The sequence below is a fragment of the Calliphora vicina genome, chromosome 2 (assembly GCF_958450345.1).
Source record: "Calliphora vicina chromosome 2, idCalVici1.1, whole genome shotgun sequence".
NCBI classification, from domain to species: Eukaryota; Metazoa; Arthropoda; class Insecta; order Diptera; family Calliphoridae; genus Calliphora; species Calliphora vicina.
In genome coordinates this window covers 69,940,440-69,952,411 of record NC_088781.1, presented here as the reverse complement: position 1 = coordinate 69,952,411, position 11,972 = coordinate 69,940,440, and the positions used below count along the sequence as shown (strand labels likewise).

General features: G+C 31.5%; 2 protein-coding genes across 3 annotated transcripts; one reads left to right on the top strand and one right to left on the bottom strand.

Moving 5' to 3' along the window:
- Positions 1 to 904: 904 nt before the first annotated feature.
- Positions 905 to 2,187, bottom strand: LOC135950329 (alpha-ketoglutarate-dependent dioxygenase alkB homolog 6). Its single transcript, XM_065499872.1, has 2 exons — positions 2,034 to 2,187; positions 905 to 1,965 (listed from the first exon to the last, which is right to left on the bottom strand). Exons 1-2 carry the CDS (start codon positions 2,061 to 2,063, stop codon positions 1,285 to 1,287), a joined length of 711 nt encoding a protein of 236 aa, XP_065355944.1. The 5' UTR covers positions 2,064 to 2,187; the 3' UTR covers positions 905 to 1,284.
- Positions 2,188 to 7,752: 5,565 nt separating this feature from the next.
- dUTPase (Deoxyuridine triphosphatase) lies at positions 7,753 to 8,619 on the top strand. 2 transcript variants are annotated; one of them, XM_065499786.1, is made up of 2 exons: positions 7,753 to 7,874; positions 7,939 to 8,619. In XM_065499786.1, exon 2 carries the CDS (start codon positions 7,939 to 7,941, stop codon positions 8,485 to 8,487), a length of 549 nt encoding a protein of 182 aa, XP_065355858.1. In that variant the 5' UTR covers positions 7,753 to 7,874; the 3' UTR covers positions 8,488 to 8,619. The 2 variants fall into 2 exon arrangements, with proteins under 2 accessions (XP_065355858.1, XP_065355859.1); XM_065499787.1 differs by having other exon boundaries at positions 7,761 to 7,870.
- Positions 8,620 to 11,972: the final 3,353 nt, after the last annotated feature.

The following is an 11,972-nucleotide window of genomic DNA, read 5'->3' as shown; positions in this document are numbered from 1 at the left end:
TTTTGCTCATGTACTTAGTGTAGGGTATTATAATGTCGGGCTTGACCGCCATGCTTTCTTATTTGTTTTCTCCTGAAAATGCACCACAACACTTTGAGCGACGAGCGGCACGGGTTGCCTTCTTAGAACAAGCTAAAAAAATGTTGGTAGTATTTTAGGTCATTGCAAAAGTATTCAGCTGGTATCGTTTCAACATTTCAAACATTTAATTCTAAGGGACACTCTAATATACAGTCAGAGTCAAAATTTAGTATACAGCACGCATTTTCATCTATTAAGCTAAATATTTTAATTATAGAAAGAAATATATAAGTTTGATTTTTTTTAGTATAAAATGATTAGCAATTGAGCAAGCAAATAGTATGCGAGAGTGGTAGATAAAAGAAGACTTTTGCTAACACAGATAGGTTGACGCACTTAATTGCTAGTGATATAGATTTTTTAAATTTAATTGAAATATAAATTAATAAAACTTCAACTTCATTTTTGTGGTTTTAGGTACATTACGTATGGTGAGAGAAATGCGAGTTCCCCTTTTTAAACAATCGCCCATTTTATAGGAGCTCTCACAGTTTTCATAGTTAAAAATGCGATCACAAAGAACATCTTTATCTATTTCACTAATCGAATGCAAATACTTGTTGTAAAGAGTGTCCTTTAATATCAATAGACTACGTGGCTCCAGTATCAGTTTAAACAATACCTCCCGCTTTGAGGATGTTTCTGTATTCTCGTCACTTTCATGTGGTTCCATTTCCGAGCCTTCGGATGATGTCTCTCTTTTAGTAAATTCTAGAACCGTATGAGATCCGCAAGAAATAGTAGATATGGTGGGATAAAATAGTGGACCATCAGTAAAACATCCAAGTTTCATACATACAAATAAATAAATTCAAAAAACTAATTTTTATTTTACAACAATTTTTCTTATGTCTTATTAATTCTTAACATTACAAAAAGGTACGTTACGGTGGTCAATACGCTCATAATGATGCAAATTAAATTAAAAAAATATAATTGCATATCCATTTTAGAGTAAAAGAGTGATACAATAAATGCATTAATTAAAAGGAAAAACAAATAAAATTTAAGTAATTGAATTAAATTCAAATTCATACTTTTATAAGAGGAGGTTGAAGTACGAGGAAGTATAAAATGATTAGCAATTGAGCAAGCAAATAGTATGCGAGAGTGGTAGATAAAAGAAGACTTTTGCTAACACAGATAGGTTGACGCACTTAATTGCTAGTGATATAGATTTTTTAAATTTAATTGAAATATAAATTAATAAAACTTCAACTTCATTTTTGTGGTTTTAGGTACATTACGTATGGTGAGAGAAATGCGAGTTCCCCTTTTTAAACAATCGCCCATTTTATAGGAGCTCTCACAGTTTTCATAGTTAAAAATGCGATCACAAAGAACATCTTTATCTATTTCACTAATCGAATGCAAATACTTGTTGTAAAGAGTGTCCTTTAATATCAATAGACTACGTGGCTCCAGTATCAGTTTAAACAATACCTCCCGCTTTGAGGATGTTTCTGTATTCTCGTCACTTTCATGTGGTTCCATTTCCGAGTCTTCGGATGATGTCTCTCTTTTAGTAAATTCTAGAACCGTATGAGATCCGCAAGAAATAGTAGATATGGTGGGATAAAATAGTGGACCATCAGTATGTGGCATTATACCCTGACCTGGTCGATATTCATTTACCAAAACATGATTAGCTTTTTGCGTTTCGAAAATACTAAGATTATTGATTTTATCAACGTATGTCTGTAACCACTCGGGAATTTCTTCGGCAAGCATTCCGTTTGGGTGTGGTATTCCCCCATAATTAACGAGACGACGATTCAGCAATTGAGTCCATTTAGGTTTAGGTGTTCTCTCTATATGAGAAAGTATACGCTGCTCTTCCTCAGATGTTATAAAATTTGGAATATACATTACAGTCGGAGGACACTAACGAAAAAAAAATTATTGAAATTTTAAACCAAATCAACAGACACAGGATATATCTAGATACATACCTTACGCACTAAGAAATCACTAAAATCCATAGCAGACTATTAATTGATTAAAAATAAATATAAAGAATTCTGTACTTTAAAATTATTTTATACAATTATAAAAACAATTGCTACCGGAGTATAAACAAATATCTGTTTTTATTCTTCTACTGAAATGGCCTTGAAATCACAAAGTATACAGAGGCGACACGGCAAAAAAAATATATTTGTCTCTTTGGCTCGAAACAATTTCAATTGGTTTGGTTTTGTGCTTATTTATATAGTTGTTTGTTTTAACGCACTATCTGTATTAAACCGCAAATTTGTTTTCTCTTTCTATCGAAACAATTTCAAAAAAAGCTGATTTCAGTGTTTTTTAAATGTCAGATTTGACGCCTCTGTATACTTTGTGCTTGAAATGTCAAATAAACATGAATAATTCACAATAGTGAAAATATACATATAGACAAGGCGAATTCTTACAAGGTGGTGTCAGTTCTACAAAAACAACGATTGGTCTTAACAAATGTCAAAAAACCAAAATGAAAAATTTAACAAATAAGTATTTAAACTTAATATAGTGTAGATAATTGAATAGTAAGGGCTTTATTTATTTATGTAAACAATAAATATTTTGTTAATAAGCTTAGAATATGTAGATAATTAAAAATAAAAACAAGCTTTGACAGTTGTTAGAACCAAAAAGCGAAAAAAAAAAATTATCAGCTGTTTGACTGAATCCACCAAGGCGTATTTAACAAGGTGACAGCAGTGGCGAATTGAAATAAATACAGGCGAATTCACTTGTTTTTTATATATAGAGTTTGACATACGGGCGTACGGGCGGATATTTTGTATATATGTAGTTTGACATTTGTGCGTGCTATTTCTATAATCAGCTGTGCTGTCGATGGCACCTTATTAAATGCACCTTGGACTCCACCTTGTATAAATTCGCCTTGCATATAGAGTTGCATTCAAGGTGCATTTAATAAGGTGCCATCGGCAGCACAGCTGATTATAGAAATAGTACGCACAAATGTCAAACTACATATATAAAAAATATCTGCCCGTACGCCCGTATGTCAAACTCTATATATAAAAAATAAGTGAATTCGCCTGTATTTATTTCAATTCGCCACTGCTGTCACCTTGTTAAATACGCCTTGGTTGCATTCATTTCAACATGAATTGATATAAGGTGGTGGCAGTTCCACAAAAACAAAAACAATTGGTCTAAGCAGAAAAAGGAAATGAAAACTTTTAAACATTTATAACATCAAATAGTTATAAATTTGAATAGTGGTGGTTTAAGTTATGTCTGTAAAAACCAAGTATTCTTTTAAAAAGCAATATCGAAATATAAAACCAGTCTCTGACAGCCACTAGAACCAAACCAAGGTACATTTAATAAGGTGTCATCTGGAGCACAGCTGATTATAGAAATAGCACGCGTTAATGTCAATATACACATATAAAAAATATTACTGAATTCGCCTGTATTTATTTCAATTTGACACTGCTGTCCCTTGTTAAATACGCCTTGGTACTGCCGGTTAAAATAATTTTTTTATGAAAACTGTCAGTAAACTTTAAGGTACATTATTTTTAATTGGAACCACAAAGTTGGTTAAAGCTGGCCACACACGGAATGATTTGTTTGCCTGATTTGGGATTGAAAATTTTCAATTACTTGTGATTTTGCCCCATTAACAAGTCGAACACTCACAAATCGCACTCACAAATCATAGGCATGTCATAGGCTGTATTCAATTGGTCATCTCTGCATGACTTTTTAATTGACTACAAATTACTTATTTTTCAATTTAATTAAAATATTGGTTATTACCTTGTTAAGATTTTAATGCACTAAAAAATTAAAAATATGCGCTTATAATATGTACTATAAAGAGAGAAATAATGCACTAAAAATTACAAAAATATGCAATAAAAACAAGTTTTTTATTTGAAATATATTTATTAATACAAGAAAAATATAAATTTCAGGTCACAGTTTCAATATATATGTACATAAGGGTGATAGCCGATTTTTTTTAGATTTCCAAGAGTGTCAGGTGGAATATTGTGACACTAGGCCTAAAAGTTATGTGATAAAAATTTGAGCCAAATCGGAAAACGATTTCGGGACGCGCATCGAGGTCAAAGTTCAGATATATGCAAAATTTTACTATTTATATAAAATAAATTCGTTAATTTTTTGCATTGCTTTCCAGAAATATGTAGATTTATTATATTAATGAAAATTACGTTAAAAAATAATTTGTTGGAGATTAACCCTGTATCTCCTTTTTGTCAAAATTACCCAAAAACTGTATTATCGACAAAATTCGGAAAAAGAATGCAAATTTTTCAGTTTTTGTAAAATTTTTGCTACTAACTAAATACTTTTGCAAATTAATTCAAAAGAATCGAAATGTGTACGTAATTGTACTGGATACTTTTCTTTAAAGTTAGCAACACGAGATGGTGCTTTTAAAAACACTTTTCTCCATTCGAAATTAATAAATCTATATCTTCAAATTAAGATCTAATTTATTCGGCTACTCGATGTAAACCATGTGCTAAACATGCTACATGAATAAGTTTTGAATAAAATACCCTTAGACTATTTGCTGCTATAAAAAAATATCCAAAAGAAAATTAAATGTGCAATAAAATGGAAAAATATGCTAAATATAAGCATTTAAAAGAAAAATATGCATTTATAACAAAATATGCAACAACAAATCGATGCCATTTTGTTGCAAATTCTTCGATTCGTAAAGATAAATTGTCAAAAGTGATTTTGAGTTGCTGACTACAAACATGCATTTGCATATAAATCCTTTCCCTGGTTATTAATAATCTTTTTTACTTTTTTATCTTGAAACACAAACTTGAATGGGAAATTAAATGTTTCAATTCTTAAAAGTGTGAGTGCATTAGAAAAGAAGTAAGGCAAATTAAACTAAAAAATCAAAGCACTCTTTGCTGCTTTACTTTCTACTATTGGAATTCCCCCTTTTTTATTTTCCAACAGTATTGTCTGATTTAAAAAATGTGAAATGTTATTGAAGATAATTTTTACAATTCCTATTACTAAAAAAAATGCGAACAGCATGTGTATATTAAAAATTTTATTTTCAAGGTTTCTTTACAAAGAATTTGAGTTATTTTTACAATTAATAAGTTTTGTTTGTCGAAATCGACTATAGTGGCGGAAAAAATTCGAACAATCGATTAAGTCATCTCAAAATTCGAATAGACGAATAAAGTCGATAAAAGTCGAATTGTTAAAAAAAATTAATTGCAACGTATACTAAAACTTAATATGCACACAATAACAAAAATATAATAATACCTTTGCATTTTTTCTAAATAATAAATAATATTTATAAAATAAAGCCTTTTCTACACAAAATTCTTCCAACATTTTCCATATACTTGAATTGCAGAAACTTTTAGGAAAGTGTTTGATTTGTTTACTATTTTATAAATTTAAATCTAATTATTAGAAACATAAGTGATAATATTATTTAATACATTATCGCCTAGATATATTTAATTTTTATTGCTAAACAATACAATAAATGCAGAAAATATGTACATTTTACAAGAAATGGTAAAAAGTTGACAAAATGCGAAAATAGTCGAAAAAAATCGAAAGTCGAATATCTAAAAGTCGACCCAAAGTATATTTATACAAGTACATGCAACTCTACAACAAATCAGCAATAAAAAAAAAACATTCATTTTGTTTGTGTAAAAACTGGTGAGATTGCCAAAAACTTTTGAAAAATATAGAAAGAAAAACAACAAAGTAAAAAATTTTGACAATCTCACAAGTATTTACAAAGGAAAATGAAATAAACAGCTGATCACTTGCATGTACTTGTATAAATATACTTTGAGTCGACCTTTAACAAACCAAAAGTGTCGAAAAGTCGACTATTTCTTTAAACTATAAACCAAGGTGTATTCACCTAGCTTTCTATCCCCGCTGGCCGTTTTTAATATTAAATCTTCAAAAAAAAAACAGTGCTACAAACTACAAATAATTGATTTTTTATTTGTTTGTTTTTAATATTTTTCATATAAAAACTTGTAATTTATTTATTTTTTAATTGTTTGTTTTTTATATTTTTTGACATTTTCAATCTCTTGACAAATAACAAATATTGTCTTTGTTGTATTTGTTGCCGAGACGCTCTCACCTGATTAATACGCCTTGCTATAAACTCTAGTGGCAATCTTTAAAAGTAATGGTAACTTTTTTTTTATCAAAATCTTAAAAATCGCTAGAATGTTTATAAATTTTAGCAATTAACTGGTAATTTTTTAAGGACCTTTTGTACTTACCGTTGCTGTTGCGTTCTGGTTTTTACTTATGGCAGTTGTTCTGTGGCAAAATATATAATTTTTCTTTACTTTTACTACATAATTCCTCTTTTAAAAATACTGGTAATTTTTTAAGGACCTTTTGTACTTACCGTTGCTGTTGCGTTCTGGTTTTTACTTATGGCAGTTGTTCTGTGGCAAAATATATCATTTTTCTTTACTTTTACTACATAATTCCTCTTTAAAACACACTAATATATAATATAGTGTAGATAATGGAACAAATCAAGATCCGCGTAACAGTTTATATTTTCATAATTTTTTTTCTGTTAATATTCACATTTTCTGTATTGCCGGCCTTCGGCCGGGTGAAGGGACTTTTAACTCTGGGGTGTATCGAACACCGGCTTCGCTAAAATCACTTTTTCTGTATATCAAAATTTTCTAAAGTACTGTCATATAAATTCAAAAAGGAATTTTTGGTTCACAATATTAATAAACTGTACCATATTATATATCATATTAAAGGTATTGTGAAGCACTATTCAATGATACCCATAACGAACAGTTTGTTTTCCGAATATATGAGAAATGTACTATTATATGTATTGACTTTAAATTCATATAACTCTTAAACTAAGAGAGAGCAGGGAAAAATATTAACGTTTTTGTGCTTATAATTATGAGAGCTATCAACACCAAAGAAATTATAAAAATGCAAGCTGTTTCGCTGATCTTGATTTATACCTAGCCCTTTCCGTCCCAAGCAATTTCAAATCGCACAAAAACATTACAAAATGAAAAAGTTTTAAAACCGAAAAAATATGTAAATGTCTCTACAAAATACTTTAAATTTACCTACACATTTGTGTAGGCGTTGGAAAGGGATAGAAAAAAAATTATTAAGTTAAGGTTCAATTAGACGTACCATAGCCATAATCATATAAAACAGCTGTTCGAACCAAGCTTATGGGCAACACTGTATTTGATTATTGGTGACATGCCATAACACCATAGCCATAACCGTAACCGTAGATATCAACTGAATTTTGGTTTTCTGCCATAACCATAAACAGCTGATTGATAAATTAACGTATTTTTTTCATTTGACTTTTATTTTTCATAGTTTCTGAATTGTTTGGTGAGTTTTAATTTATATTTTTCTTTTGTTTCTTTTCATAATTCAAAATAAACAAATGGAAACATCAAAAACTGCTGTTTATGGTTATGGCACCACAAATCGAGGATTGTAAAAAATGCTTACCTTATGGCTATGTTTACGCCTATGGCGATATGGTATGGCACGACTAATTGAACCTTTAAGTAGATTATAAATTCTTTGGAATCTGTAAGTTGGCGTTTTTTTTATATCGCTTTTTAGCTGACGCTTGCGATTTTGTTAAATGAAAGTTGGCATCGCTGCACAAAAATAAGCTTCAACCGCCAAAAATTGCGAAATAAGTTTTGTTTGTTTGTTTACGCTACCGGTGATTTACTTCTGGAATCGCAATTGTCTCGTTGTATGTAAGGAATTTTTCTGGTTTGTTAATGTAAAGGGTTTAATAGTGTATGTTTTCTTGTTTGTTAGATGCAACCTGAAGAAAAATCAATTGAAATCGTAGAACCGGCTGCAAAGAAAATGAAAGTTGATGGAAAATGTGTAATGCGCTGGGCGAAGCTAACCGAGCTGGCTTTTGAGCCCGTTCGTGGGTCGGAACGTGCTGCTGGTTTCGATTTACGCAGTGCCTATGATCTAACTGTACCAGCTCGTGGCAAAGCGCTAGTAAAGACCGACTTGCAAATTGAAGTGCCGAACGGTTCGTACGGTAGAGTAGCGCCTCGCTCTGGTCTGGCTGTTAAGAACTTTATTGATGTGGGCGCTGGAGTTATTGACGAAGATTACCGTGGCAATCTAGGCGTTGTACTATTCAATCATTCCGAAACAGATTTTGATGTCAAACGTGGTGATCGCATTGCACAGCTCATATGCGAACGCATTTTCTACCCTGATCTGGAGCAAGTCGATAAATTGGATGACACTCAACGGGGTGAAGGAGGTTTTGGTTCAACTGGCGTTAAAGATTTGCCGCCCGTAGCAGCAGCAGAAGCGAAGAGTGAAGAAGCTAATGGAAAATAAATTTCATTTAAATTCGAAGCCAATTTACATTGCTGCGAATTTGTAAGTAGTGTTTAAGTTTTTAAGTGTATTATATTATACTAATCTTTGTTTATTTAATGTAATTAAACACTTCATTTTTATAACTTTTAATCTTGCTGCTGCTCTGGTTTTATTTTTAAACTGTTAAACATACTCAACTCTATTCTCGTTACATTCGATGTATGCGCTGTACTGTAATGCTTTTGTCCTCATTGCTCATTCAGGAAGTGCTAAGAGAAATATTAAAATAACAAACATTGCATTTGTGGCAGTTATGGCTGCATTTGTGGCAGTTATGGCTGCATTTGATCTCTTTAGGAATACATATTTATTTTTCATCCGAATATTTGTTGTTTTCTTTTTTGGTGTCGTGACTGCAGTGAGTGATTGGTTGGTTTCGCTGCTTGGTAGTTTGGCAGGTTAGCTGTTTGTTGCTACTAATTCAGCCACCACCTTGCGTGTTGCTAATTGTTGCACATCCTTGGTTGCATTTTGGCGTAACGGTTCCGCTTGACACGTCCACATTCAGAGGTCATGTTGCACATTTAATTATTGTTTTAATTAGGCATCTATCGTTGCAGAGCAAAATGTAGACATCCATACCTACAAGTCTACATAAGTACATATGTTTATATGAATAGATATATTTACATTGCACATTATTATATGTACTTTCATATACTTAGGCATGCGCACCAATTTATTGTGCATAATGGAGCATAGGAAATCTCTGAAAGCTTTTCTCCCTTTTGATATTTCAAATTTGAACGATAGCTTGTATGTGTACATTTTAAATTGGTTACAATACATAATGATACACATCAGTAATTAATGAAGTTCCTAATCAATCTTACAATTCATCTAAAGCTGTGGTTTAGATATACATACATATGGACAATTCCATATCATCGTACTTGATATTTGTACGCCTGTGAGTGGAATAGATTTTGCAAAAAAAAGGGTATCTAAAAAAAATTTGGTCTTTATGTTCCATTCGGAGGGTACTATATTTTAAAATAATAAAAAGTTCTTTAGAAACATTGTCCAAAAAAAAAAATTTTTTTCGAATAAATTGACTTACAATACTTCCGTTGCCTCCAAATTAAACCAGCCAGATTCCCGAATGAAGGAGTAGATTCGTCTACTCCGAAGATGCATTCAGGTTTGTAAGAGCCGGATATTGGCAGAAAAGGTGATACACATTATTACAGCTTCTACAGTAATCATAGTACCGTAGTCCTAATCTTCTAGCATGTGTCCCGATTAAACAGTGTCCTGTAATAAAGGAGACAATTAGCCTTATTTGCTCACGACGGTATTCTACAAGTAGATTCGTCCTGTTGGCATTATATACGGGCCAAGTCGACCTCGCTGTAACACAGAAAGGTTCATTAGTCCACCTGTTTTGTGCAGTCTCATACAGTTTCTGCTGATCAGCCATCTTGCATTTAACAAGGGAAATACCAGAAAAGGGGTCGATCGCCTCCTCACTCATCATCGCACCCATTTTGGCCAGATCAAATTCCCGACAAACATCCCGAGAAAACACTAAAATGTTACTATGTGAAAGTATTTAGAGCAGGGTCCCGAAATAACTGATTTTTTTTTATATAAGCAATTGGTTATAGAAAAACTATCTGCAAAAAAATAGGTCCTGTAATAACAATTATAAATAACTCAAAAAAATGTTAGTCTTTGATAACCATTATCATTTTTTTTTTTATTTTTTAGGTCTTTTATAACCTTATGATAGATTTTTATACTTTTCGGTCTTTGAAAACCTTATGAAAGATTTTTATTTTTTTTTTGGGTCTTCAATAACCATTATGAAAGATTTTTATTTTTTCGGTTTAGAGCTATTACAAATATTTAAACCCTACACCACCATAGTGATGTAGCGTATAGTGCCCCAAGGACGAAGCCTATTGCATTTGTTTAGAATCGGTATATTATTTCCTAGCCCCCATACGATTATCCTATCTGAAAATAGATAATCTCTCATAAATATCTTAGTTATGTAGATATCCAAACCAAACTCAGCACAAATAAGTTTTATATATGTAAGTCGAACTCTCATTAATAAATTTTGTGACGATTGGTTCACAATTAAAAAAAGTCATGTCACCAAATTTTATAACAATCGGTCTATAATTAGTCATAGCTCCCATACAATGCCCACTTCCGAAAACAATTTTAATGAGTACAAATTTCTTAAAAATGTTTGTATTCAAATAAAATTTAAAACAAATATGTTTCATATATACAGAATACATGTCACCTAATTTTATACCGATTGGTCCATAATTAGTCATAGCTCCCACAATTATGGACCGATCACCATGAAATTAGGTCGTGTGATTTATGTCTATATGAAAGTTCGTACCGTAAAATAACTCCCAAATGAAATAACACCCAACAAATTTTTCATACAACTTAGGACTTATTTCATTATGAAACAACTCCTAACGCATAGGGAGTTATTTTATAATTTTTTGTTGTGAGTTCTTTCATAATGCAATAACTCCCAATGAAATTTTTTTGGGTTTTATTTCATTTTATTTTGGGAATTAGGAGTTATTTCATTGTATTGGGAGTTATTTCATTTTTGTTGGGTTCTACTTTGCAAAAGCAGATCCCATAAATATCAAAAACTGGCTTCACTCAGAAAAGTTTTTTGCATTGCCTGCCTTCGGCCTGTCGCTAAGGTTTTCTCCTCTGGGGTGTATCAAAAACTGGCTTCGATCAGAATAGTTTTTTGCATTGCCGGCCTTTGGCCGGTCGCAAATGTTTTCTCCTCTGGGGTCTATCAAAAACCGGCTTCGCTCACAAAAGATTATTTTTACATCGTCGGCCTTTGTTAGGTTGCAACGATTTCTTAATCTGGTGCGAAATGAAAATCGGTTTTCTGAAATATTATAAAACCTTTCTGCAATGAAACAAATCTTTTCTGAGCGAAGCCAGTTTTTGATACACCCCAGAGGAGTAAAACTTTGCGCTACGCTATAGGCCCGCAATGCAAAAAATGTTTGGTAAGCGAAGAATAATTTCACTTTTGTAGTTCCTTTTTTTAGATTACATAAAAAAATTGCTTCGGATTGGGAATTATTTCATTTCTATTGGGATTTATTTCATTGGGAGTTATTTCGCTTTTTTGGCACTAATATTTTAAAAATTATGAAACCGCCGATTATTGGGAGTAATTTCATTTTACCCTTTGGTAGTTATTTAATTTTTCAAGTTTGGGAATTATTTCATTTTTCATTAATACTAGACATCATGTTATATTTCTCTTAAGTTTCATCAAAATCGGAACAAAAATATATAACATTTCGCAATCTTTCCATTAGAAATTCCGAATATTGAAAAAATTGACCTTTGACCTTCACGATTTAAGGGTTAACGTTTTCCGATTTTAGTAAAACTTTGAGACTATATTTAAAATTGCCTGGACTATAATATTCTGA

Bases quoted from the DNA above. Each gene is read 5' to 3' on its own strand.
- LOC135950329 (XM_065499872.1), bottom strand. From the start codon at position 2,063: ATGGATTTTAGTGATTTCTTAGTGCGTAAG. The intron at 1,966-2,033 runs GTATGTATCTAG...TTTTTTCGTTAG, and splicing joins GTGATTTCTTAGTGCGTAAG to TGTCCTCCGACTGTAATGTA.
- dUTPase (XM_065499786.1), top strand. From the start codon at position 7,939: ATGCAACCTGAAGAAAAATCAATTGAAATCGTAGAACCGGCTGCAAAG.